This window comes from Panthera pardus, unplaced genomic scaffold, assembly GCF_024362965.1.
Source record: "Panthera pardus isolate Hobbes unplaced genomic scaffold, ASM2436296v1 HiC_scaffold_3, whole genome shotgun sequence".
NCBI classification, from domain to species: Eukaryota; Metazoa; Chordata; class Mammalia; order Carnivora; family Felidae; genus Panthera; species Panthera pardus.
In genome coordinates this window covers 16,542,165-16,569,336 of record NW_026526876.1, presented here as the reverse complement: position 1 = coordinate 16,569,336, position 27,172 = coordinate 16,542,165, and the positions used below count along the sequence as shown (strand labels likewise).

The window sequence follows — 27,172 nt, the reverse complement described above, 5'->3', positions numbered from 1 at the left end:
GGTTAAATGAGCAATTACTTATCAAGTGTCCTGATGTGTGCCTTGAGTAACTGAGGTTGTATTATAGCCCCAGCTCCACACAGTCTAGGTGACCTGGGTCCTGATGAGTCCCGTCCTACATGCAGCCTGTGGAGAGAAGAGACAGAAGAGCTCAGAGGACCAGCCTCCTCTGAAAACACCGACACAGGTGATCGCTGGAGAGGGCTCCTGGCTGGGGCAGGAGAGATGCCCTACCCATCAAAGCCCTGGGGGGAATGTTCCTCGGGCCGCCCACCACCTCTCCTCCGACCTGGATGGAAGGAGGAGGCTTCTCATGAATTGCCTGAGCTCAGACCCCATCCCCGGAGCGCAACATGGAGGAAAAGACGCGAGCTTCGGGGCCTCCCCGGGAGACAGGTGGGCAGCAACCTAGACCATCCTTCTGTCCTTCTGCAATCATTAATTCCTTCGATTCCTTCCCCCAACCATGTCAGCAGAGTGAGGACAGACTTTGTGAAAGGGAATTTGGCTAGGAAACTGTGGGGGGGGGGGGGTAGTACCCTTGCTCCCCAAATGCAGGGAGGTAGGTGAGCCCACGGGGCACATCCTCGGGGAACGAGCCACGATCTGGGGGGCAAGTGACAGATGCTGGTTCTCGCCTGCTGGGGAGAAGGGGAGCCACCAAGGCGCTGACCCATCTAGTCCCCAGGTGAGCTCCAAGCCATCTGCCCCCTGGGCTCTGGCTACGGGCCCCTCATCCTTCCTGCTGCTCACAGGTGGCAGGGTCATCTGTTAGACCAGCTTCCCAACGTGCCCGGACCTCACAGGCCCCAGTGGCTTTCCCTGAGCAGGGCCAGAGGCAGCTGTCCCTGCCTTCCTTGGGTCAGGTGCTCACCCCTGGGCTGTATGGGGCATGGGCATGTGGTCAGCCTGTGAAGCTTGGTAGGAGAGAACAGCTCCCACTGGAAGCAAATGGTCCGCTGGGGGCGGGACATCTTCCCTGAGGAAGGCTGTCACAATGGGGCACCCTAATTGAACACCCTAATTGAACGTGGCTATAAAGAGGTGCCGCCGGCCCAGCAGCCCCAGGTTTGGCTCAGGAGGAGCCCGGCTGCCACACCTTACCTGCTCCCTCGCTCCGGGCGGCCCTGAGCCCCCTGCCCTGAGCACCCCCAGCCCTGGTCTGGCCTTAGTGTTCTCTGTTTTCCTGGCTCACTCCCACCCTTCTCCCCAGATCCGGTGAGCTCTGTTGCAGACTGCTAAAAAGGCCATGCATGCCACCCGTACGTGATGTGGTTTGGCCTCCTTTTAGACTGGTTGGCATCGGTCCCAGGGAATGACCACTGTCCGCAGGTGTGAGAAAGGGCCCCCATGCCACTCTGAGTTCAAGGGCAGTCCTGGAGCACTGTGCCTGCCACATTGCATCACCGTCCGGGGGTGACCAGGGGCCTCATCCAGTCTGAGCTCTAATTTGGGGGCTGAGCCCAGTGTCAGCCACCTAGCAGGTGCCCGACAGGGGGTCACTAACGAACTGGTGTGACATGAGCAGAGATGGCCTCTCCTGCCTGTGTCTCCAGCGGGTCCATCCCACCAGATACCCTGCCCGTAAGTCAGACTCCCCTGGGGCTGGGGGAGGGGGGTGGGTTGGGGAAAGAATAACAGCCCGTCCCCATAATCCAGAATAATGACCCCATCTCAAATCAGAAGATTAGCAACCTCGGGGCACCTGGGTGGCTCAGTCAGTTAAGTATCAGACTGTTGATTTTGGCTCAGGTCATGATCTTGCAGTTTGTGGGTTCTGGCCCCGTGTCTTGGGATTCTCTCTCCCTCCCTCTCTCTCTGCCTCTGTCTCTCTCTCTCTCTCCCAAAATAAATAAATACACTTAAAAATATATACTAACAACCTTAATACCCCTCTGCCAGTAACATACATATTCCAAGGTTTATGACTCCAACATCTACCTACCAAACAGGCCCAGGCCCCTACAGCCCAGCAGTGGCAGCTGAGTGTAAGCCCTGGTTTAGTTCCAAGGCCCAGGGGCCTACTAATTCCCCAGGGGGGGGGGGGGGGGCGGTGCAGGGGCCTAGCTGTTCTGGGCCCAGCCCTGGTTGCTGAGCCCATGGGGTGCTGTGGCCCTCCGGGTTATCTCCTTGTTGCAGGAACCCACCCTGGGAGCCTCCTAGGGACCCCAGAGTGGAGGTGACCCTGTTGAGGGAGCTCTTGTGAGCCTGAGCAGAGGGCCCTCTGCCAGCAGAGGCATGAGGCTCCTTCAGCTGCTCTGCTTGGCCCTGCTGGGTGAGCCACTGGGGACATCACGCGGGGGGTGGGCAGGAGGGAGCCCTGCCAGGGCCTCGGGGAAGCAGGCTCGTGCAGGGGTGCCAGTGAGCACAGGAGGGGGACCTGGAGGCGCAGGAGAGAGGGAGAGACGTGGGCTTGGGTCTCAGACCAGCCCCTTGTGGCCCCGTTACCGATCGCGGCATCATTCTGGGCCCGCTATTTACTCATCCACAAAATGACTGATGACACCAAATGTTGAGGCCTCGAAAGAGCTTTTGTGAGTGAAGACACTTGCTGAGTCCTAGGCTTCCCTTCTGGCCTCGGCAGGAGGCCCTCCGGGTGGCCTCTGCGTCCTGGGCTCTCTGCTTACTCCCCTATCACCCTCGCCTCTGGAAGCCACCAGCAGCTTCTCTGCGGAGCGGGAGGAGGGCGAGTGGCCCGCGTGAAGGAGATGGCTGGTGGAGGTTGCTGATAGAGAGGGGGTGTTTGTTGGCAGACAGCTGGACGATTCTGGAACTTGGCCTCAACTCCTGCGGGGTCTCGGGGTGGGGGGGTGCGGGGAGGAGCGGGGTGAGCAGGCCCCTGTGGGACCTCCAGGGGCCATGGGGCCAGGAGAGTGCTGGCTTCCACCTGGGCTGTGGTGGGGGAGGGAGAGGGAGCAGCGCGCATGTCCCTGGGCAGGCGTGTCCAGTCTTTTTACCCCAGGGGCCCGATCTGGAACAGGAGCCCTTCCTGGAGCCCCCCAGCTCTGCCCGGTGGGAGTGGCCCCAGAGAGGGCTGGGGGCATTCCAGTGGGGCGTCTCTGCCCCGAGGAAGAGGAAGTCGAGGCTTCCTCAGAGGTCCGGCTGAGGGAGCCTGACTTACTCTCAGAGGCAGCGGGAGGGTGGCAGGGTCCCCGCTCTCCACCAGGGGGTGGTACAGAACCAGGGGGAGGGGATGCTCCTGGGCCCGCCTCCGCGCCTGCCTCCCGCCCTGCTCTGCCTCCGCCCCCATTTCTAGCCCTTAAGGTCAAGGTGGTGGGTCACCTCCTCCTCTCCACCAGGCTGGGGGCTGGCGCGCCTCCCTGACTTGTCTCAACCGTTACCTTCCCTGGGTCACTGGGTCACAGAATTGGCACCTGCCCCTATTCCACTGAAGGGTGGGCCTCGCGCGAAGGCGGCAGAGGCAGAACTATCATTTCCTCATTCGCTTTAAAAACAAACGCGTCAGTTGTGGTGTTTCTGCTAAAAAGAGACAGCAGCTTGAGGCGGCAGACATTCCTGTCCCCGACCCCTACCTGTCCCCACCACCCCCCTCCCCCTCCCCCTCCCCCCCCGTCTGCCCCCCGCCCCGCCCCGCCCCTGCCTTCTGCTCAGAGTCTTACCCAACGACCCTCGCTAACCCAACTCCTGAGAGACCAGCTGCTAAATCATTCATTCATTCAGCACAGCCTGTTGGAGCGCCTACCTGTTCGGTGCCAGGCACTGTTCTAGGCCCCAAGATGGATACACAGGTGCAGAAACAAAACAGAGGTCTCCTGTCCTCACAAAGCTTACTTTCCAGTGGGGCTGGGAGGGGGGGACACAGACGACAGTGAAAATAAGCGATTTGCACAGTGTGCTGGGATGTGGTAAGTTCTAGAGAAAAGCAAGCAGGTAAGAGTAGAAGGGAATACGGGGTGGGGCGGGGCGGGGGCAGCAGCATTTACTGGGAGATTGTCGCTGAGAAGGAGACACCCAAGCTGGAGCAGGAAATGGCCCGCGAGGCCTGAGCGCAGGAAGCAGTAGGGAGGGGAGAGCTTGTTGGGGAGGAGGGTTGAGCAGTTACAGGGGCAGGGTTTGCCCCGAAGACCTGGGCCGCTTACCCCTTCACGGGTTCTGTGTTGAGAAGAGACGGGATGGGAACCACGGTGGCGTCCCAGGGGCCTTCGGGCTGTTCCCCGGATCCAGAGGAGAGATTTGGTGATAGCCAGAGCCCCGGGGGGGGGGGGGGGGGGGGAGAAGTGATCAAGACATTCTGGAGGTCAGGCCAGTGGCACGTGCTGAGGATCCAAGGTGATGCGGTGGGAAAGAGCCACGGGAGATGATCCCGAGGTTTTTGGCCCAAGCGACTCAGAGGACTGGCTGAGTGAAGCGCAGTCTTGACATAGGATATTGTGCAGCCAAACGCCTCAGTGGGAGCAAGAAGCTGGACACGAGAGATTGGACGTGAAGGAACCGAAGAACCAAGATACTGGAAAGATTATCTCTGTGTGTTTTGAAATCCCCAAGAGGGAGGTGGGAGGGAGGGGAGGGTGGGTGATGGGCATGGAGGAGGGCACCTTTTGGGATGAGCACTGGGTGTTGTATGGAAACCAGTTTGACCATAAACTTCATATACTGAAAAAAAAAAAAAAATGAAATCCACAAGAATTAGGGCAAGTACCGTGGGAACCGGGGGGCAAGAATCTTCAGGGAGTGATGGGCGTTTCTAGGTAATGGTAGCCCAGGGGAGCAGGGCAGAATACGTCTGAAGATACGAGGTTCCAGGATGGTGTTTAGGGAGGAAGGAGGGAGACTAGTCCGGAAGTGTCGAGGGGAAGCCCACCCCTGTCCTCCCAGGTCAGTGCTGGGGAGGCTGTGGGGGACCCCCAGCACCCGGGACAACAGCTAGGGTAGGCGGAGCTGGGGGTCTGGGGGTCCCTGTGGGGCCGCCACGAACACATGACAATGTCCTCCTTCAGCAGGTGGGGGGAGGATCCGAGCTAGATCGTACTCCCTCCCCGAGCGAGAGCAAAGGAACCTCGGATTGTCTCCCATTCATTCCTAAAACCTGTTTGGAATTTTTGAGTGACGTTCTAGACCACTTCATAAGAGCCACATTGGAGGGGGTGCTGTATTAATTCCTTGCGGCTGCAGCCAATTACCCCCGGGGGTGGGGGCAGGGTAGGGCTGGAAGGTGTCTTTTGGGAAGACACAATTCAACCCTCAAAGGTGGGCTGGCTGTTCGGCATCAGATCCCTGGGCCCCACCTTAGGTCTAAGAAATTGGATCTTTGGGTTTGGGACTCAAATCTCCAAGCCTCCGGTTATCACACACACACAAATCTGGAGAGCGGCCTAGCCACGGGGGCGGCGGCAGCTCCGCTCTCCCCGCTTAGGCCCCAAGGGGCTTCCTTCTTCCCTTAGCAACAGAAGGAGGCTCGGCGCGGCCACCCACTCAGCCCAGCGCAGCCTGGCTCCGCTTCGGGTCTGAGCGTGGGCTTGTCTCCACTCCACCGCATCATTCCAGGGCTCTGACGCGGTGATGAATTTTTAAGTGCGTGCCGGAGCACTCACTACCCGTGGGTTAAATGCATCAACTAAACAATCAAAAGACGAAGACCACGCCCGTCCTGAAAAGTGACCCCCCCCCCCTGCACCCCACCCCCACCCCCCTTACAGAGCTCACGGGACTCTGGTCTGTGAACTTATGTAAATCAAGCTTCTATTAATGGCCATCGAAATGGAAACAAAGGCGGCCAGCTTTTCCTTTGAACTTTTATAGGTCCTCCTTCCGTTGAAGGGAGCAAAAAAAAAAAAAAAAAAAAAAAAAAAAAAGTCTCCAGACACAAAGGTCCCCTGGAAGCAAGGCCACCTCTGGTGGAGAACCTCTGATCTAGAAAGAACTATGCTTAGGGGTCAGAAACTTCGGGACTCCTGGGAAATGTCTCTGGAGGAAGCACATTCTGGTTGGTTCCAGTTCTCTGCTCCGTGAGCAGTTTTCTGATGGCGGTGTGATTTTCAGAGCCAGTGTGCCCAGCAGGGCAAGGGTAGTGCACAAGGTATATATTTCGATTTGGTAAACTCTTTTCTCTACGCCCCCAAGCACTGCCCCCGCACACTATTTTTTTAATGTTTATTATTTATTTTGAGAGAGAGAGAGTCATATGTCTTCCAGTTTGCTTCTTCCTCCTTTTTACATGCTTATTTTTGAGAGACAGACAGACAGAGCATGAGCGGGGGAGGGGCAGAGAGAGAGGGAGACCCAGAATCCCAAGCAGGCTCCAGGCTCTGAGCTGTCAGCACAGAGCCCAACGGGGGGCTCGAACTCACGAGCCGTGAGGTCATGACCTGAGCCGAAGTCATACACTCAACCGACTGAGCCCCCCAGGCGCCCTTCCCGCCCCCCCCCCCACTATTCTTCAACAGGCACCATTAACATGAACAATCCGGCCCTCCCCGCGAACCCCCATTCCGAAAGCAGCTCTGTTTCCTCCTGGCCTCTCTGCCTTGGAGAATTCACTATGGGCATCGAGAGGGCCAGTAGGAAGCTCTTAGAAATGTCTTCTGCATCAGGTCGACTCCAGGATCCGCCTGCCAAACAAAGAAGTTACTTCCAAGTTCCGCGTCTTGATGGACGAGCGCCTTCGGGGCGTGGCCGGGCAATGGGTCTGGTCCTGGGTTTTCCAGGGGCTGGGAGCGTCCCGTCTCCTTCCGGAATCCTGCTTTCCCAAGTGGCATCTTTCTCTCTGGCTCAGCTGGTCCCTGTGGATCTGGGTCATACCCTCTACCCTCGCCTTCCGACGGTCCTTTTAAGCCAGACATTGACCCCTCTGGGAGCAGGGGCCGGGCATCCCAGGCACCCTGGTGGGTCTGGCAGAGGAGGCCTCTGATACCAGGGGGCAGACAGGCCTTCCCGGTCTCAGCTCCCCCTCACCCCCTCCCCCGTCCAGCATCAGGTCCGAGCTCGGGGCCAGCTGATCGGGTGGCTGGTCGACTTGGCACCTAACTTGTCTCAATCTCGGTGAGGAAATCCCCAGCTCGGCGCGCCCTCGAGGCGCGCACTTTATCGCATTAGGAGATGCCTGGAACGCGCATGCGCTCCCGGATGGACATGCGCATTAGGAGCTGCCGTCTCTAGCGGGTGTTTCAGCCAACCAACCCGAGATGGGTGGTGTCACCACGAGGCACACCAACGCCTGTCCTGCGAGTTCCAGTCGACAGACTTGTTGAATCTAGAAGTTGAATCCAGCGTCCCCTCTCCCGACCTCTGTTCAAACCTCTCCGTGCTTCCTACTCACATCCTAATTTCATTTTGTCTTTGTAGTAAAATATTCTGGACAAAAAGAGTCTAAGTCCCAGAGGTAGACTTTTATCCAGTAGGGTTTCCTTCCTTCCTTTCTTCCTTCCTTCCTTCCTTCCTTCCTTCCTTCCTTCCTTCCTTCCTCCTTTCTTCTTCTTTTTCTCTCTTCCTCATTCCCTCTATCTTTTCCCTCCCCCCTCCCCTCCCCTACTTTCTCCTTTCTAAATTGAGGTGAGGTGAATTTCACTTAGCACAAAAGTAACCATTTTAAAGTGACGATTCACAGCATCTGATGCATTCACAATGTTGTGCAACCACACCTCTATCTAGTTCCAGAACATTTCCATCACCCCGAAAGGAAAGCCCCTACACAACTAGCCGTCACTTCCCATTTCCCCCTCCGCCGGCCCCTGCCCACTACCAGTCTGCTTTCTGTCTCAGGATTTTCCTATTCTGGACATTTCCCACGAGCGGAATAGAACAGATGTTGCCTTTTGTGTCTGACTTCTTTCTCCGGGCATAATGTTTTTAAGGTTCGTCTGTGCCGTAGCATGGATCGGAACGTCACTCCCTTTTTTTTTTTTTTATGTTTTTATTTTTTTAATTTTTATTTTATTTTTGAGAGAGAGAGAGAGAGAGTGCGAGCAGAGGAGGGGCACAGAGAGAGGGAGACACAGAATCCGAAGCAGGCTCCAGGCTCCGAGCTGTCAGCACAGACCCTGACGCGGGGCTCGAACTCACAAACCGTGAGATCATGACCTGAGCCGAAGTCAGACGCCCAACCGACTAAGCCACCGAGGAGCCCCTAGAATCCAGATTCTTCTAAGTGACAGTTCTTGTTTTGAAGGAACATGTATTCCAGTAAAAGGGTCAATACTGAAAAAATATAAATAGAGGCTGCCAGATAGATTTTGCACAGGACATATTCATACCGAAAAATTATTCATTATTTACCTGAAACTCAAATTTCACTGGGCATCCTGTATTTTTATTTGGTAAGTCTGGCAACCCAGAATGTACCATAAGAACAAAACCAAATGTGAAATTGTGTGGTACACACTACAAGTAGGGTTGAAACCCAGACATAAGACAGATGGAGGGGCTCCTGGGTGGCTCAGTCGGTTAAGCGTCCGACTTCAGCTCAGGTCGTGATCTCACAGTCCGTGAGTTCGAGCCCCATGTCGGGCTCTGTGGTGACAGCTCGGAGCCTGGAGCCTGCTTCGGATTCTGTGTCTCCCTCTCTCTCCGCCCCTCCCCTGCTCACACTCTGTCTCAAAAATACAAATAAATAAATAAATAAATAAATAAATAAATAAATAAATAATTTAAAAAAAGACAGATGGAGTAATCCAGAAGGCTGCCTGGAGGAGGCAGCAATGACAGGCCTCCAAGCCCAGTAGGCACTTTGAAACGAGGGAATTTGCTGGGGAGAGGGTGTTAAAGTCACGCAGCCATGCCTTGCTAACCTCTTCCACACTATCAGAGCCCCTGTCTCAGCTACAGGCTAACTCCACCTTGCTGGACAGAGACACAGGCCCCAGGGTGGAGATTTCCTGCCAGGTGCCCTCAGGCAGCCCACCCATCGCCTCTAGCCTTGTCGGGAAGGACCCACAGGTCCACGTGCAGAGGGGACCAAACTACGGGCAGTCTGCCAACTTCTTCCCACTTACCCCGATGTCAGCCTGGCATTGGAGCCAGGCTGAAAACGACTTCAGTGGCCACCCCAGCCCGTTCAAGCTGGTGTCCCCAGGTGAGAGGCCCCCTTGGCTTCCAGAGGGGCGGTTGGCACTTCTGGGTGGGTCAGCGGGAGGTAGGAGAGCCCCGCCCTGGCCCTGCCTAAGGGAGGCCAGCTCGGCCACCCCCGCCTCCCTCCCGGGGCAGCTGCCCCTGGTACCTACCTCTGTGCTGGCTGGTTGGTAGCCTCCTCCATTGCCGCTGTTGCCTCTGGGTTGCTGGGCCAAGCTCGCGGATCGCGTAGGAAATGGGTGCAGGATGTGGGGGACAGCGAGAAGGAGGCCGGGTAGCGGGTTTGGAGGACAGGGCTGCCTCCAGGGCAAACGAAGGGCCATGTGGCTCATGCATCACCTGCAAGAGTTTATGAAGGGCCTACTGTGTGCCACGTGTCTGCTGAGGGCTTGCACTTCCGTGGCTTTATCTGACCCTGACCAACACTCCCCTGTGATGGAGTCAGTTGGCCTCCGGGTGGGGCATTTGCCTGTATTCCTGATGGGTCTGGGGAGGGACACGAGGAGCGGTGGTGAAGCCTCCTGGGGACCAGGCTGGATCAGGGGCTTCTGTTCTCCGTGGGAACCACATAGGTCGGTGCTTCCCAGCTGGTGACAAGAGGCAGGGGCTGGACCTCCTGGGGTCCCCTGTCTAAGGTTCTCAGTTCACTGACTTGTAAAGCGACCGGGCCTTTGTGGTGTCTGTCCCCAAGCCCCACAGGCCTCTGCGTGTTGCACCTGTCTGGCCTTTGGCAGCAACAACCTCTGCCCCGTGAACTTCTCACCTGCCTTGGTCTCTAGACACGGCCATCTCCTGGTTGTCTTCCTCCCTCCCTGGCCAAGCTTTTCAGTGGCCGCTGTCCGGGAGTCTATCCTTGGCACTCTCCTCGTCTCACGTCTGTGTCCCTTCCTCCCATCTCTGTCCTTTCCAGAGGCCAGACTCCTGGGAGAGCCGCGTCACCTCTCTGAGCCTCGGTTTTCCCTTTTATAAAGGGGATACAGAGGGGCACCTGGGTGACTCAGTCGGTTGAGCGACCGACTTCGGCTCAGGTCATGATCTCGCAGTCCATGAGTTCAAGCCCCGCGTCGGGCTCTGTGCTGACAGCTTGGAGCCTGCAGCCTGCTTGGGATTCTCTCTGCCCCTCCCCTGCTCATGCTCTGTGTCTCTCTGTCTCTCAATAATAAATAAATGTTAAAAAAATTTTTTTTAATATATAAATGGGATACGGAGACTGGGCTCTCCCTCACCACGTGACCAGGAGCCGACGCTTGCCCTCTTGGTGATTCAGTGCCCCCCTTCATTTAGTGGCATGACTAAGCCTTATACCACTTCTCCTGCCCAGGGCACTGATGCGCTTGGCCCCATAAAATTCCTGGAGGCCTTGGGAGGGGTGGCTGAAAGGTGTGCTTGCCTAACCTGGAATCTTAACTCCTTTATCATCAAGGCTGTGGCCAGACGATGCCGGCTCGGTAGAGTCCCCTCAGGAGGGCCCCGGCTGTCTGTCCCCTACAGAAGGACTCGCCATTTGAATGAAGGAAATCCCTGCCGGCCCTGATTCTTGAAGGCTGGTGTTCCTCCACGAACACACATGGTGTTAGTGTGACAATTTCAGGACGGGGATGGAATGAAATAGAAGGGCCTGTGATGGCAGGGGAGGTCCACAGGAAGTGGGGGGACCTCTGTGTGGCCCCTGTCCTCACCGTCCCTGCAGGTCTGGGGAGAGGGTGGGGTAGACTGTGAAAAGGCCCAGCTGCAACAACCCACTCAGCGTCCCCTCCTCCTCCCCCACCCCTGCTCCCCTCTTCCCTGGTGTGGCACCCCATCTCCTGGTGGCCTAGTCGCCTGTCGCTGTGCGGCTCACCTGGGAGGATTCTGAGCACCGCCCTCCCCCCCCCCACCAGCACCCACTCATTAATCCTTACCCGCAACTAGCAAAAACTGTCTGGAATTTTTCCCTTCCGGTCAGTCCGTGGCCCCTAGGGAGCGCACCCCCACCCCACCCCACCCCATCAGCCTTCTCTGTTCAGATGCTCTAAAGATGTTGGGGTGGGGGAGGGCTGGGTTAAACTCTGCCCTCTGCCTGTCACCCTGGAAACTTTGTTTCTGTCTGCCTACCATCTTGGGCATGGAAGTCTGAAGTCACACACCCCTGGGGCCTGGCTCAGCCCCGGAAAATTTGCGGAGAGGGTCCTCGGCACCACCCCCAGGCTTAGCTCCAGACGGGAGCAAAGAGCGACAGGCCAGTCGAGGAGGGCGTCCAGGCTGTGGGCTGGGGTTTGGGATGGAATGGGGAGAAAAGAGGGGGTGCTTCTGAGCCTGGGTCCTGGGCGGGTGAGGCCCAGACAGGCATCTATCTGGTGGGCTTCCTGGAGAAGGCGGGAGGGCAGGGGGCAAAGTGTGGGTGGGGCAGAGGGGCGGGCCCTCCTGGCGTCCCTCTCTTCCTGGGGACTCTCTGGCCCCTTGCTGGGGGCAGGGTGACGCGGCCCCCGCCACGACGTGGGCTGGACGTTTGTCGGCCGCCAGAACGTAGGCAGGCCCAGCCGTCGGAGCGTCCGGGCCGCTCTGCTCGCCGCTGGCTGCGGACTGTATTTTGCCCTCGGTCCCTGGGGCCGCGCTGGCCACGCCCCTGGGGGCGGGGCCGAGCCGGGGCGGGGCGGGGTGGTGGCAGGGTCCTAGGCTGGCGGCGGCGGCTACGGCGGCGGCGGCGGCGGAGGCGACATGGAGAGCGGGGCCTACGGCGCGGCCAAGGCAGGCGGCTCCTTCGACCTGTGGCGCTTCCTGACGCAGCCGCAGGTGGTGGCGCGCGCCGTGTGCCTGGTGAGCGGGTGGGGAGCCGGGCGGGGGTACCGGACTCCGCCGCCGGGGACCGGGCGGGGGAGGGGGTGCCGCGAGCCTGCGAGCGCGACAGGTGGCGGCGGCCGAGGCCCGGGGGAAGGGTGCGGGTGGCGCGCGTGGGGCCGGCGAGGGGGCCCGGGCCCCGCCGCCCTCCATCCTCCGGGCCCCGCCGGCCGCCACTCGCGCGCCGCAGCTTTCCCCGGCTTCCCCTGGTCCCCACTGCCCCCCACCGGCCGGGCCCGGGCGCGGGGTGGCCCGGAGGCGCCGCGGGGGAGCAGGCCTGTCGCCCTGCTGGCGGTGGGAGGAGCTTGGGGCAGCTCCAGGACAGGTGGCCGCCGTGCTGGGACTCTCTGCTGGGGGAATTCATGCGGAAGGGGCTTTCCCAAGCCACGTTGGGTAATGGGGTCTCCCCTCCACTCGGGGAGCAAGTCACGTGTCTGCCTCCCCACCCAAGATCAGGTGACCCCAGGATGTACCCTTCCCAGGAGGGTAGGGGATCCCTCCAGCACCAGATTACTGGGGGTACGGGGGTTGGGGGGGGCGGGCACAGGATTTTGGACAACCAGCGCCTGGAGCTGGACAAGGTGTTAGTGTGGGCAGGCAGAGGACTAGGACTAAGTGCCCTCACCATGCCTGCCTGGAACTGGAGCCTTCCGAGGTGCCCTGGTGGCACCCATGCCCCCTCCCTGCCTGACCGTGGGGTCTGATCCAAGGAGCAGATGCCCCGTGTGTCGGGACAGCTGTGCCAGGAGTCGGGGCTGGCACACTGCTCCCAGCATCGGGGAGTTCCGGCTTCATCCCCAGCTGGGGGTGGGGCTTGTGACTGCCAGCTCCAGAGTCTATTCAGAGGGCCTTGTCCGGGCAGGGCAAGGGAGAGGCCTGTGCCTGTCCTAGTGGGAGCCAGGTGTCCAGACCGTCCCGCATCTGCTGACATGGGGTGGGGATGGGTGGTGGCCTTGACGTCTGGGGGGGTGAGGAGGCCACATGAGGCTGCTGCCGAGGGCCTAGAGCCCCTCCCAGAGTTCTGGCTGGTGAACCCCCTTCTACCCCCGCCCAGGACCTCCAGGGTTCTGAGTGCAGAACTGTATCCACAGGCCTGCCAGTCAGACTAGCCTGGGGGCCCTCAGAGGGGAGGGTCAGGATGTCAAAGGGGCCAGGAGTCCTTGTAGGAAGAAAGCTGGCCAAACTGGGGTGGGGGGTGGGGGGAGCAGCCTGGAGCAGGAAAGAGTGGGAGGGGGCTCCAAGAAGTGGGAGTCTGGGGGCACGGGTTCCAGCTCAGGGCACACTGGTGCAGCTTTCCTGAGAGGTGGGGGGGGGGGGGTGTCTTTCATCACCCAGGTTTTGGGGCAGAGGTTGGGCTCTGCAGAGGTGATTCAAGCAGAAGGTGATCTGGGGGTGACTCCAGGCCTGGGTTTCTGTGACTTTGTGGCCCATCTCCTACGGAACCACGACGGCCCTTCCCGGCAGGCAGCCGGGGTGGGGATCTCCCTCCCAGGAGATCCCCGTCCGTTCCCCACCAGCCCCTGGTCCAAGAGTCTCCCGCCGTGCCCCCGGTGATGGCGACTGTGCTGGCACCTGCAGGTGGCCCGGGAGCACGGAGAAGTGGGGACTGTGCACCAGCCAGAAGCAACTTGCTTATGAGCTCAGTCCCCAAGTTCAGAGGGGCCCTGGTGCCTGCCGTCCCAAAGGGGAACAGCTGCAGTGGGGGAGCCCAGGGTCCCTCTCACGTGTGCCCGCCGTGGGGCTTGTCTGGCGACCGCTCAGCCCTTCCCCACCTGTCCCCTCAGGTCTTTGCGTTGATCGTGTTCTCGTGCATTTTCGGCGAGGGCTACAGCAATACCCACCAGTCCAAACAGAAATACTGCGTGTTCAACCACAACGAGGACGCGTGCGGCTACGGCAGCGCCATTGGGGTGCTAGCCTTCCTGGCCTCGGCCGCCTTCCTAGTGGTCGATGCCTATTTCCCCCAGATCAGCAACGCCACTGACCGCAAATACCTGGTCATCAGCGACCTGCTCTTCTCAGGTACCTTCCAGCGGGACCCCCAGTTGACTTGGGGGAGGTGAATAGGAGTGTTCCTAAGAGGGTTCTGGGATGGCAGGGCCTCGGCAACCCCAGGGGGAACCGAGGGCAGCCCCTACCCAAGCAGACAGGCTTGCACACAGGGATTTCTGTGAGTCTGCTTAAGCCCACCGGCGTTGAGTGCCAATCACGGGACCTTCGAGCCAGGCACCCAGGTCGCCACCCTGGCTTCCGCATCAGTGCCCTTCACACTCCTGGAGGCTTCTGGGAGATCCCTGCCACAGGGCCTCGCCATCGCCGCCCCCACAGGGGGCCCCTCCTGGGTCCCCAGACCGCCCCTGCCTCCGTGGAAGTGACCTTGCCCTTCCGGCCTCCTTCCCAGCTTTCTGGACCTTCCTGTGGTTCGTTGGTTTCTGCTTCCTCACCAACCAGTGGGTGGCCACCAAGGCGGAAGACGTGCTAGCGGGGGCCGACTCGGCCCGGGCAGCCATCACCTTCAGCTTCTTCTCCATCTTCTCCTGGGTAGGTGGGCCGGGCGGGCAGGGGTGCAGTGTCTTTGGGGAAGGGTGGCGGAAGGCTGAGGAACCCAAACCTCGGGGCTCCCTGCAGGGCGTGCTGGCCTCCCTGGCCTACCAGCGCTACAAGGCCGGCGTGGACGACTTCATCCAGAACTACGTGGACCCCACTCCAGACCCCGGCACCGCCTATGCCTCCTACCCCGGTGCGTCTGTGGACAACTACCAACAACCGCCCTTCACCCAGAACGCCGAGACCACGGAGGGCTACCAGCCGCCCCCTGTGTACTGAGCTGCGGCCGGAACGGTCAGGGGAGCAGAGAGGGCGCTCGGGGGCCTTCACTCTATGCTGGACTCCTCCCGTGAGCTTCGCCTCCTGGAGCTGTGGCCCCCTCACCCTGCCGGGTGCCCGTCGGAGCCGCGCACGGCCTGGAGAGCCCCTGCTTCCCCCGCCCTGGCTGCCGGGCTCCCTCTAGCAAGGGCTTCGCCCACCCACTCCTCAAGGGCATTTTTTAGAAAAGGGTTTTTAGCCAGATGTGTTTTGTCATTGCTTTTAATGATCCCCAACACGCTGTGTTGTGCCCGACACGCTGCTTTGACAAGTGCCTTAGCTTCTCCCCAGCCCAAAGGAGCCGGGCCCAGGTCCAGGACCTGGGCCCCGGTGGCCACAGTTACTCGGGGTTCTGTGCCAAAGAGGAGGCCGTGGGGCCAGGGCCCCCTTTCCTGCTCACTCAGGTTTGTTCCCCACCTCCTGGCGCTGCTGTGTCCCCAGCCCCCTGCCTGCCCCGGGAGCCAGCAGCCCCGTGCTCACTGCTGTAGCATCTGGTTGCTCCTGGATCTAGGGTCATTGCCCCATGCCAGTGCCTCCGGACTGCCTGCCTTTCTGCCTGCCAGCCGTGGCGCTGGATGCCCACCCCAGGGGGCACCGGGAGGCATTCCCTCCGCCTCGCTCCCAGCCCTTGGCAACCGGGAGGGGCTTTGCCTGCCGGAAAACACCCAGCTTTATGTAAATACTCTGCCACTGTGAGGTGTGGGGTGTACCCACAGCCCCTGGGCTGTTCTGAATGTATTAAATAGCCTTGGGGGTAAGATGCAGACCCTTGGTTCTGTTAGACTGATTTGAAGACGGAATAAATGTTTTTCTCGTTCATAATCTCCAGGGTCATCAGTTGGGCCTCAGCCCAGGGGTTGGAGAGAGATTCCACTCTGGGGTGCACCCTGGGAGGGGGGTGCTTTACGAGCCTGCATTTTGAAGTCACGGCAGCGTGCCCCTCCAGCACGCCCAGCGCGCGCACGCACTTGTCTGGGGTCTCATTCCTCACACTGCCGTCCAACGGCATCTTAAAATAGCAACTGTGCTCAGCTTGTAAACAAGACAGTCTTTCTGGACTGCCTTGCCAGGGCCCTGCTGTGCCCTTGCTGGAGTTGGGGTGGGGGCCCCTGGGAGCGGACCCTGCGCGGCAACCCTTTCCTTCCCAACCCTCTTAGCAGAGCGTGGAGCGATCCGGCAGGGCCCAGAGGCCTCCACTTCTAGCAGACAGGGGTCTGGAGCCCGTCCCGGGATGGCCCCCCCTGAGGGAGTGAGCCCATCTCTAGCAGGAAAGGCCAGGGCCCCTGAAGCACCTCACTTCCCTTTTGGAGCAGAGATAGCGAGAACTGTCAAAAGTGGGCCTGTTAGTTTCAAAATCGAGTCGACACTCATAGAGTTCTGCAAATGCCTCACTGTAATTCGGGACCGGTCACTAGCAAGCCGGAATAGAGCAAAGGGGAGAGGCAAGCCAGGGCGAGGAGGCCACCCCAGAACCCCCATCCCATCTCCACTGGTGGGTACACCCAACCCCAGAAGGTTGGCCCATGTTACAAGGTACAGCTGAGCTAGTCTTCTGGGCTCCCGAACTATCAAGTGTCTGTTTCACAAACAAAACCTGACCCCACAGCCCCAGCGGGCAGCCCCGAGTATAGCCTTGTCTTTCCGTCCCGGGCCCCAGCCTCCTCTGTCCACCCATTTTGTCCTAAACCTGTCCAGACAGGAGAGCAAGCAAATGTGCCTCTTAGGACGCGCTTCGCGGCGCTTCTCAGTGAAAGTGTTGTGGCTAAGAGACCAGCAAGTAGTTCTAAAAAAGATCTGGAAAGAAATCCCCACCCATGGTCCCATCAGAGCTGTTGACAGGGAGACCCAGGGCATCCCAGGCTGTTAAAGACACGTGTGCTCCCACCAACCAGTAAATTTTAATATTAGTTACTAATTTCACACACAACAGAATCAGAGACCCTGTCCCCAGCTACCTCTGCCCCTACCCACCCTACCCCCCCCCCCCCCCTTTAAAAGATAAGCCCCTGGGATCTGGGCCCCACTAGGGTAAGTGTCCCTCATGTGAGAGAAGCTGTAATTCTGGAGAAAATGACCACCAGAGAGAGGGAAGAGCTTTTAGCCCGAAGGGAAGCCAGAAGGCCCAAGTCCAGCCACCCTGAGGGACCAGGAGCCCTTTCCAGGCCAACAGAAATTTTTGCGTGGGATGACACTGTGCTGAGCCAGAGCAACTGGGGAACGGACTTCCCAGCGAGAACAGAAACTCAACAGTGAAAGCCACAAGGGGGAAGAAGCGGCCAGCGGTAGTGTCGCCAGTGTGTGGCTCGGCCCCTCACCCCACGGGAGGAGGGGGCGGGTGTCCGCGGTGGGTGGCCAGACCCTGAGCTCAGGAGTGGATCCGCAGCGGGGAAGGGAACCAAGAAAGCGCCGGCGGGCAGGAAAGGGGAAACGGGACGTGCAGACCACCGGCCCGGGGAAAGCGCACCGCCGCCGAAAGTTCCGTCCCCGCACCCCACCCCCCCTCCACTTCCTCTTCTGGAAAGGCTGCGCCGCACGAGGGCGGGGGCAGTCCTGCAAGCGTCCGCCAGGGGGCGGCAGCGGGAAGGGAGCCGGCGCTCCCCAGGCGCCCACGCCTCAGTTGGCCGAGCTGCACTGCAGGACCTGATGCGGAGCAAACAGCTTGCGCGCCCCCGAGGCCTCTCCCGGCTTCCCCAGCAGCGGGCAGTTCTCCTTATTCTCCTTGCCGTCCGGCCCGGCGGGCAGACCCGAGGCCTTCTTGAAGTAGCACAGGCGGCACACGGAGTGGTATTTGTCTGCGCCCCCGATCACCTCGACCTGGCCGCGGGGATGCAAAGAGCCATGGGCTGAATGGGCGGAGGCGGGGCGGGGCGCCTCCGGGCCACCCCACCCACCCCTGCCAACACCCCCCCCCTCCCCCCCCCCCCCCCCCCCCCCCCCCCCGCCAGAAGGCAGGTGGCGGCTACCTCCTTCTCTGCGCCCAGCCTCTTGGTATAGGCGGCTTCGCGGAAGCACTCCATGCACACCGCCGTCAGCTTCACAACACTCTCCGCCAGGGGCACCAGGTTCAGGATGGTCCCGAAGGCCTACGTTCCGGGGGAGAGACAGCCTCTGGGCGCACCCACCTCGCCAGGCGGGTCTTTCCCTGCAACCCCTTGACTCACAAGCACGGACACAGGGGCACTTTGCCTTGACCTTGCTTTCCCCAGAGTGCCGTCCCCTGCAACACCCCCAGCACCCAGACTGGGATGGACTCGCTCCCAGGCGAACCCCGGGGGGGCCTGGGTCCCGCTCACCTGAGTGCCCGGCTCAGCCTGAGCCGCTCAGAGTGTCCCCCAAGGGCTAAGCCCCGGTCGTCCAGGTGGCACCGCGCTGAGAGCAAAGGCTAGCTGGGCTGTCCCTGCTCCTCCCCGGGCCCCCTTCTCCCTCCAGACCCCTTCCCAAGACCTGGATCAGATGACTCACCTTCCTCTGGAAGGTCCCATCCAGTGCAGCCACAATCACGGTCTTCCCGGCGTTGGCCATAGTCTCGCTGAACTCCACGATGTCTGGGAACTGGGAGGGGGCGGAGGGGGGACGGCAGTGGGTTTCCACCCCGAGCAGCTTGCAGCAGCCACGGAGAGACACTGCCACCGGTCAGCGTGGAGCATGAGAACAGGGCGACCCCAACGCTCCCGCCAGTGCCCCGACGAGGAGACCGGCGTTCCTGTGCTTGCCCCACTGCACACAGCCATGTGCACCCACAACCATCCAGGCCGCCTCACCGGCCACCAGCCTTCCGGGACAGAATAGGTCGGCTCCAGGCCCCAGCACAGCACCACGGACCTGTCGCCGGGTGATGTGGCCCCACTGGAGGCGGTCTAAAACCGCGGTGGCCAAAAGCTCAGGCCAGAGGGCTGCCTGCCTTGAACCCTGCTCTGGTGGGACGCGTGTGCTTGGTGACCTTGGCAAGGACTTCACGTTTCTGAACCTTAGAAATGGCAAGGACCGCCCTCGGTGTTGTTTAAGGATCGGAGGCACTCATATATGCCATCTGCTGCCTCGAGAAGGGGTCGGGGTTCCACTGGCCATTTACGGAGCAGGACGCCACAGCGGGCCCCGCGTGTACTTGGTAAATCGACTGTCATTTTTAAGTGGCCCAGGGTGAGGTCACAACTTCTGCAGATGCTCGGGCGAGCTGTCCCTGGTCAATCCCACTGCCTTCAGCTGATTGTGTTAGTCTGTCTGGATTGGTCTTCGGGCTGTGAGAACGCGCACGTGCTTGTCTTTGGGCAGCAGGGTCTCTCTCCAAGCCATCAGGCCTGACCTGGCGCATTTATCGAGGTGCGAGGTTACCGAGACCTGGACAGTTGGCAAGACAGGTCCCGTGAAGGTGGCTAGAAAAATCACGAGCAATTGAAGGACGATTTGGCCGAAGAAGCCAGACGTGGCTCCCCTCTGTGGGGCTGGCCAGTCCCGAGCTACAGAAACACCCACGACTCCTGCACCGTCATACACGTGTCCCCACTCCGTCACAGGTGACAGAAATGCAGCTCCCAGCCTGCAAGGAGCTCTCAGCCAGTAAACGCCTCCCTCCCTAAGTTGTGGCAAAGCAAACGGTCTCCATATATTTCCAAGGAGAGAGGCCGGGCACACCCTTCCCCTCAGGGCCCTGAGAGGGAAAGGAGCCTGCCCACACCCTGATGTCGGGTTTTCGGCCTCCAGAATTGGGAAAATCAATTCCTGCTGTTTCAGCTGCCTGGTCTGTGGTACCTGTTAGGGCAGCCCTAGGAAAATATTACAGGTTACACTTAAAGTAGAACCTCGGGGTGCCTGGGGAGCTCAGTCTATGGAGCATCCGACCCTTGGTTTGGCTCAGGTCATGATCTCCCCGTCTCGTGAGTTCGAGCCCCACATCATCGGGCTCCAAGCTGGAAAGGTGGAACATGCTTAGGATCCTCTCTCTCTCTCTCTGTTCCTCTCCCACCCGTGCTATCTCTCTCTCTCTCAAAATAAACAACCTCAAAAGAAAAATATTTTAAAACAGAACCTCAAAGTACTTAGTAAATTTCAGGTTTTCTTGGTAGACAAAAATAATCACGAGACCCACGTAGGAAAGTACCGGGAGGTTTCTTGCTGGGGACGAGTTTGCCCACCCGAGTCCAGCGGCCCGTTCTACACCTCCGGGCGACCTTCAATGAGCCACTTCCCGAACGAGTTCTCATGAAGGGGAAAGAACCCAAAGAAGAGATTAGGAAGCCTACGAGTGGATTTTCACCGCTGCTGTCTTCCTGCCAAGAGCCGGCTGGCTTGAGATGTGCAGCCCAATGACCCCTGGCCCTGCCCCAGCCCAGGCCTCTGCTTCCTGGCAGACAGGCCGGCCTTGAAGGGGCAGAGGCCACAGAAGCCAGGGATAAAGGATGTGACAAAGCAAAACATTTGGCCATGAGTGGTAAAACATGAAACGAAATGCCACAGACAGATCTCCGGGGCAAATAAACAGGGAAGAAAGAAGCAGACCATGTGACAAAGTGGCATTGGCCACTTCAGGTCCACTGGAGAAAGGAGAAACCAAGAGAAAAATGAGTGGAAGCCCTTCAAAGGCCATTGGAAAAAGGAGAAGTAAATACAAGTAACCCATAAACATGGACACAGACATCAGACAGCAGCGATGAGACAAACTTTCACTGGGGTGTGTGTTCGTGTGTGTGTGTGTGTGTGTGCACATGCGTGCAAGCTCTGCCACCTGCCCCTTACTCCTCCCCTCTCTCCTGGGGATTTCTGCAAAGGCCCAGTGGTCACACTGTCCTGTCATCCGCCCTCCGTCAGCGGGGCCGCCCTTTGGCGGGCTCTGCCCAGGCTAATTCCCGAGTCTTCTCCGCTAGCCTGCCCAGAGCCACCTGCCTCCATCCTGCCCCTGGACACACCCAGCCGGCCAGCAGCTCACTCCCTGGCTCTCCCTCAGACCCCTTTCTGACCGCCTCACCGTAGCTCCGTCCCCTTCACATTGCCCGTCTGTCCAGTTGTCCCCACCTGACCTAGGACATCGTTCTCTCCCTAGAAAGGAGAGACTAGACTAGGGACTAGAAAGGATGCTCAAGGGGGGGGGGGAGACTCTGGCTGTACCACCCCCCCAACACCAAGAGCACTGCTGGCATGGGGCACAAGCCCAGAAAATACTTAGGAATGAATGAATGAATGAATATTGCACATTTGCTGACATGGGTAAATGGTCAACCATGCGATAGAAGCCCACTCTATTTACTTATTTATTATTTACGAATAATGTATCATCAAGTTAGCTAAATACAGGGTCGTCTTGGCTTCGGGAGATTCCCGCGATCCGTCACGGACATCCAACACCCGATGGAGCTCGCGCTATTTAAAAATATACATCTACAAAGACTAGATGGATGTAGACCAACACGTAATGAGTTTTCGTTTGCTTTTCTGGGCTGCAAAAAGAGAAGAGCAGCCCCCGCAGCAGGAGCTGGCCTGGCGTTGGCAGCTGGGCCCCGGTGTTACCACATAGAGCGAAATTCATTTCACGGAACATTCGCATCCGGCAAGGCCACTCCTCGACTGGGATGGGTCAAGATGAAACCAAGACCCTCCGTAATCCTGTCTGAGCACAGAGACGGACGTGAACACTGTCCAGGCTACGGAGGACCACACGTTCCCCCTTCCTGCCCAGGAGGAAGGTTGAGGAGGCCGGTCAGTTACTCCCTTCCGGAGGGCACAGAATCGAGAGCCAGGCCAGCCTCTTAGAAGCCTCCCCAAAATGATCCCCCACAAGCCCAAGCCCTCTCCGGCTCCCTCTGTGAGAGGTCCCTGGTTCCCACGCTGTGGGTTCTCCCTGCAGCAATCACTACCCACTCACCAAACACACACACAGAAGAATTTCAGGGCACAGAGGTAGAATAAATAGGCAGTACAGGGGACCCTCCACCTTCGCGCAATTCCTGTGTCAGGACGCCCACCCAGGGAAATTGTAGAAGCCGCGTCGGCAGACCTCCCCATCACTGACTCACGATAACGTTCTATGTTATTCAGCTGCTGAGATTTTTGGGCCTGATTGTTACAGCAGCTCACGTCACCCTCACGAGTGCACTGGGTGGAGACAGACGCACTCAGAACCCTCCGGAGGGCTGAAGTGAGCCCTGTGGGGAGAGAGTTGCAGTTTCATTCATTCCAGAAGAACTCGCGGAAACAAAAACTCCCAAAGCACACGAAAGACGAAAGACGCCAAGACTACGAAAGACAACCTGCAGAGAGTGCACTCCGGAAGAAAGGGAAAGAGTGAGCTGGAAAAGCCTTTAACACAAGATTCTCGGAAAGACAAGGAAAGGGACAGCAGCCGCCACACAAACAAACAAAAAACGGTAAATCCGCAAACAAAAATGAAGATATGTGAATTAGAGCAGGAGCTACACAAAGAGAACTAACCAGAAATCCCAGAAACGAATAGAGTCTTTGAGGGGCGCCTGGTGGCTCGGTCAGTTGGGCGTCGGACTTGGGCTCAGGTCGTGATCTCACAGTTTGTGAGTTCGAGCCCCGTGTCGGGCTCGGTGCTGACAGCTCAGAGCCTGGAGTCCGCTTGGGATTCTCTGCCTCCCTCTCTCTCTGCCCTTCCCCCACTCGTGTTCTGTCCCGCTCTCTCTCAAAAATAAGCAAACATTGGGGCGCCTGGGTGGCTCAGTTGGTTGAGCATTGGACTTCGGCTCAGGTCATGATCTCACGGTTCGTGAGTTCGAGCCCCACATCGGGCTCTGTGCTGACAAGCTCAGAGCCTGGAGCCTACTTTGAATTCTGCGTCTCCCTCTCTCTCTCTACCCCTCCCCCGTTCGCACTCTCTCTCTCTGCCTCTCAAAAATAAAGAAACGTAATAAAAAAATGAAAAAAAAAAAGCAAACATTAAAAAAAAAAAACTGAAAAAGAAAAAAAAAAGATCAGAAATAGAACGAATACCTTCCAAACCAGCAGAGGACAAGGGTGGGGGACAGATAGGGAGTCTGTAGGCAGAAGGCCAGGACAAACCAACTTACAAACTGCCCTTCGTCGATGCCTATGACAGCCACGCCTAGGGCCTCCTGGGCCACATCCCGGAGCAGGCAGGCTGGCAGTGCCTCCATGGTGTTTCTGGGGAGAGAAAGCCAGGGCGTGAGCAAGGCAAGGGAGTGGAGACCTGAACGCAGGGGCCGGGGAACAACTCTTGTGACCGCCCTACCCGCAAATCACGCGGCACTGTCTGGCTGGAGCGTGAAGTTAGTGCCTGTGGGAGGGCATCTGGGGAGAATAAAGGCCCATGCTCGGAAAACGAGTTATTCAACACAAGCTATTTCACTGGATGCTTTGGACTAGAAATTAGCAACGCGCAATACAAAGCTTTACTGAGACTCAAAAGCTCCTCCCCGCTTTGGTTTAGTGGGCCGGGGCAGACGAAAGGCTTTAATTTGTTTTAAAAATGAGAAAAGGAATAAGTAAATATAACTCAGCCTGCATTACAGATGTCTTTAGATCAATGCAGTCACAAACTAGAATTTTTTACTTCTTTCTTTTTATGGCGGAAGGGGCCCATGAAAGGCAAAAGTGCCCAGGGAAGTCCAACGTGGCCCTGGGCCAAACATTAGCACCAGACTCGGAGCCCTGTGTATCCTGGCAGAGATAAGTCCGGAACCCCAACCTTCAGTTCTCTAGAGTTCCCTCCATCTGGCTTTTCTGGCAGATTGAAGGGTTTCTTCAAGCTCACAGAGCTGTTAACCAGCAGAGCCAAGATTTGTATCTAAGGTCCCACGGCTGCCTGGCGTGCCCTGCGGGGACAGTCGTATCCAGAAGGGTTTGCAAGTGAAAGGTCACATGTGGGTGGGAATGTTCCAGGGCATTAGACCCCATCCTGCTCCCACACCCAGGGCCCTTTCTGAAGAGAAATGCCTTTCTCTGTCCTCTTAAATAGCGTCTCTGTTTTCCACAGTGTTGCTTTCCTTTGTATTCACTTTTCCTGCTGGTACTTAACTAAAGCTCAGCAGTTTGTAGGTGTATTTCGAAAAACATAAAACACCACCACTGCTTAGTTATTACCGTGCTATAATTCTACTCCAAGATCTGGGAAGAGCATGAAGTGGTATTCCCTGCATTTTAAATTCCCCCTTTCATCCCCAAATAGAGAAGACCAGAGGGCGGGCAAGGGCAGGGTGTGTGGAACTGTCACTCCTGCCAGGGGCTCAGTCCCAGCCGCTGCAGCCCGAGTTAGACAGCACCTGTGCTCAGACAGGCAGAGCTCAGATGTGACCCTGATCTGATGGGACTTCTCATCACTGCACAGTACTGCCTCCTGCTTTCACGGACTTCCCTGGATGCTCCCCTGCCCAGTGCATGTTTTAAGGAGGAAGAAGCAGGGGCACCTGGGTGGCTCAGTCCGTTACGCGTCCGACTTCAGCTCCGGTCATGATCTCACAGTTCGTGGGTTCGAGTCCCACATTCGGCTCTGTGCTGACAGCTCGGAGCCTGGAGCCTGCTTCGGATTCTGTGTCCCCCCCCCCCCCCTCTGCCCCTCCCCCACTCGTGCCCTGTCTTTCTCTCTCTCTCAAAAATAAATAAACATTAAAAAAAAAAAGGCAGGGAGAAAGAAGCAAGCTGGAAGACATACGTGGCCTACATCAGACAGCACGGCCAGGAAGCAATGGTCATGCAAATGCCGGCACTTAACTCCAAACCCCGGGCACTGTCCACCCCCCCACCCGCCTGGCTTCCGAAAACCCCACGCTCCCACCCTGAAGCCACACATCAGGCGGTTCTGAGGCTGCAAGCCCCGCCTTCAGCTCAGGTGGCCAAGTCCAAAGGGCAGAGACGATGTCCCAGGCTCAGAAGTGTCAGGCCCCAATCTGCAGCAAGGAACGGGCCCGAGTAAGACTAAATGTAACCCTCCACCCCCCACCTCAGGTTGCAGACTGAAATGATCCCAAGGTGCAGGCAGATAAACAGAGAAGGGGATATGCACAAAAGCCACGAGGCCACAGGGAATCAGCCCCAGGGCAGGGCAACTGAAAAGTTACATAAAAAGCCCCGTGCAGGCCCAACAAAACCGGTTTGCAACCGTATAGGTGTAACCTCCAGAGCAGGGTTCCTCAGCCCGGGCACGGCACTGTTGATAATTGGGGCAGGATCAACATTTGGGGGAGGGGGGAGGGGCGGTGCCGCCCTGTGCATTGTGGGATGTCCAGCAGCATCTCTGGCCTCTAGCCACGGACGCCAACAGCCACCCCTAGCCCGCTCCAGTTGTGAAAAATAAATACGTCCCCAGACATTGCCAAATGGACTCTGGGAAGGGGGGGAGGGGGTGCAAAATCTCCCCTGGTGAAGAAACCCGGGGCTAGAATCCTGTGAGAGGCCAAGGCCCGAGATCCCTTGCCATGCAGCCCTCAAAGTCTGCCGAGTTGCACGGTCGGCACGAGCCCCCATTCCTGCTAAAGAGAGCTCTGACAGTATGTTCTATGCCCCCGTGAGTTTCCACCCGGCTTCCAGAGGTGGTGTTAGGAGAGGACAGAAGAGAGCAGACACTGACCGGTCGTGCGTGGAGAAGCTGCTGCTATACCGAGTGTCTTTGGCGTACTTGATGACCAAGCACTTGTACTGGGCGATCTGGAAGCGACGGACCCGTCTCATCAGCTCAGTACTGCAAGAGCAGAGCACAGCGGTTACGAGGGGGCAAAGAAGACTCTATCAGCACAAGCTGGGCTCCCCACCACCGTCTAGGGGTCTGCAGCCTGAGGCCCGCGCCTTTGGACAGAAAGACCAGTGACGACAGAGAGGGCCGGTGCTCTGAGAGTTCAGTCTAGACCCGAGAGGGACATCAAGACTGTACGTCCCTAGGGAGCCCAGGAATAATAAAGGCATGCCGGGGCAGGACGTGCTCTCCACGTGGGGGGTGGCGAGGGATAACCCCCCAGGTGGCCGGGGGAGGAGGCAGAGAAGTGCAAAGGCCACAGGCAGAGGGGAGGAGTCCAAAGTAACCTCACTCCAGAGGTCTTCACAGAGTCTTAACTGACGTCACAAAATCTTTTTGTGCCAAAGAGGGCGCTTTGCCACCGGATCCCAGAGCCCACCTGAGCGTCACCGCAGCTGTCCCCCAGGGCGGAGGGAGGTACTCAGGGGGCTCACCAGCCCACCAGGTCAGCTAGTGGTCCTGTCACATCGGGGGAGCCAAGGTCCCCTGGCCTGACTCCTTAGTGTTAAATTTTTAGGGGCACCTGGGTGGCACCAATCCTTGGTTTCGGCTCAGGTCATGGTCGCCTGGGTGGTGAGTTGGAGCCCGGCACTGGGACCTGCGATGACAGTCTGGAGCCTGGTTGCGATTCTCTCTCTCTCTCTCTCTCTCTCTCTCTCTGCACCTCCCTGCTGATGCTAACTCTGTCTCTCTCTCTAAATAAATAAATAAATACATAAATGAAATAAACTTAAACTTAGAATACTTAAAGTTTTACAGGCGCCTCGGTGGCTCAGTCGGTTAAGCCTCCGACTTCGGCTCAGGTCATGATCTCACAGTCTGTGGGTTGGAGCCCCTGTGTGGGGCTCTGTGCTGACAGCTCGGAGCCTGGAGCCTGCTGGAGATTCTATGCCTCCCTCTCTCTATGTTCCTCCCCCACTCACGCTCTTTCTCCCTGTCTCTCAAAAATAAACAAACATTTAAAAATGTTAAATACTTAAAATTAAAAAAAAAATTAGGAGACCTGGCTGCCCCTTTCTGAGAGGGCTCTAGCGAGGGGCCAAACGGTCAGCAGCTGCACCCAGCTGCGCGGGTGGTTATCGGACCCTAATGGGAGGGCCTTAACTGGGCGGGCTGGGAGGGAGAGCCTCCTCCAGGACCGGATCCAAGGGCGGAGCGGCATCCTGGGCGGGAAAGCGCGGTCGGGCGGTGGCGGCTGACCTAGGGGGACTGCACGATGGGGGGCTGTCCGAGAGGGGGGACAGGCCCGCAAGAGGCGCCAGGGGAGGACAGACCCTCGGGAGGGAGGGGTGGAGGAGGGAGTGGTCCCGGCCCGCCCTGGCCCCGCGAGGCCATTACCTTTTTCCCGAGAACATGGGTCCTAGAATCACCTAGGAGAGAAAGCGGGGTCACTTCGGAGTCCACTGCACACGGACCCCCGGCCACGACCCCGCCCCCGCCCCGGCCCCCGCGTGCTGGGACCTGTCCCCCGTACCTGGATCTGCCCCCGGGTCTTGCTGGGGGAGCCGGGCAGCACGGTGGGCAGGTTGATGCAGCTCATGGCGCCCCTAGGAAGCTCGCCACTCAGGGACCCTCAGGTGTCACCGCCCAGCTGCCTGGAGCTGGTTCCCGCGCCGCCCGTCTTTATCCCCGGCGCGCTGGCCAATCGGGAGCCGGCGCCGGCGCCCGAGAGCCAATCAGCGCGCGGCCGCGGACTGGCGGGAGGTTTGACCGCAGCCCGCCCCTAGTGGGCAGCGCCGAGGACCCGGCGGGCTGACGTCACCAGGA

At 58.7% G+C, this 27,172-nt stretch overlaps 2 protein-coding genes across 3 annotated transcripts; one reads left to right on the top strand and one right to left on the bottom strand.

The window, feature by feature from the left end:
* Nucleotides 1-11,649: 11,649 nt before the first annotated feature.
* SYNGR2 (synaptogyrin 2) lies at nucleotides 11,650-15,528 on the top strand. 2 transcript variants are annotated; one of them, XM_019466061.2, is made up of 4 exons: nucleotides 11,661-11,820; nucleotides 13,626-13,863; nucleotides 14,243-14,382; nucleotides 14,470-15,528. In XM_019466061.2, exons 1-4 carry the CDS (start codon nucleotides 11,722-11,724, stop codon nucleotides 14,665-14,667), a joined length of 675 nt encoding a protein of 224 aa, XP_019321606.1. In that variant the 5' UTR covers nucleotides 11,661-11,721; the 3' UTR covers nucleotides 14,668-15,528. The 2 variants fall into 2 exon arrangements, with proteins under 2 accessions (XP_019321607.2, XP_019321606.1); XM_019466062.2 differs by lacking the exon at nucleotides 14,243-14,382 and having other exon boundaries at nucleotides 11,650-11,820.
* Nucleotides 15,529-16,585: 1,057 nt separating this feature from the next.
* TK1 (thymidine kinase 1) lies at nucleotides 16,586-27,024 on the bottom strand. The gene is made up of 7 exons (XM_019466060.2): nucleotides 26,880-27,024; nucleotides 26,744-26,775; nucleotides 25,244-25,354; nucleotides 22,728-22,821; nucleotides 18,169-18,258; nucleotides 17,670-17,789; nucleotides 16,586-17,520 (listed from the first exon to the last, which is right to left on the bottom strand). The coding sequence occupies exons 1-7, from the start codon at nucleotides 26,943-26,945 to the stop codon at nucleotides 17,320-17,322; spliced, it is 714 nt and encodes a 237-aa protein (XP_019321605.1). The 5' UTR covers nucleotides 26,946-27,024; the 3' UTR covers nucleotides 16,586-17,319.
* Nucleotides 27,025-27,172: the final 148 nt, after the last annotated feature.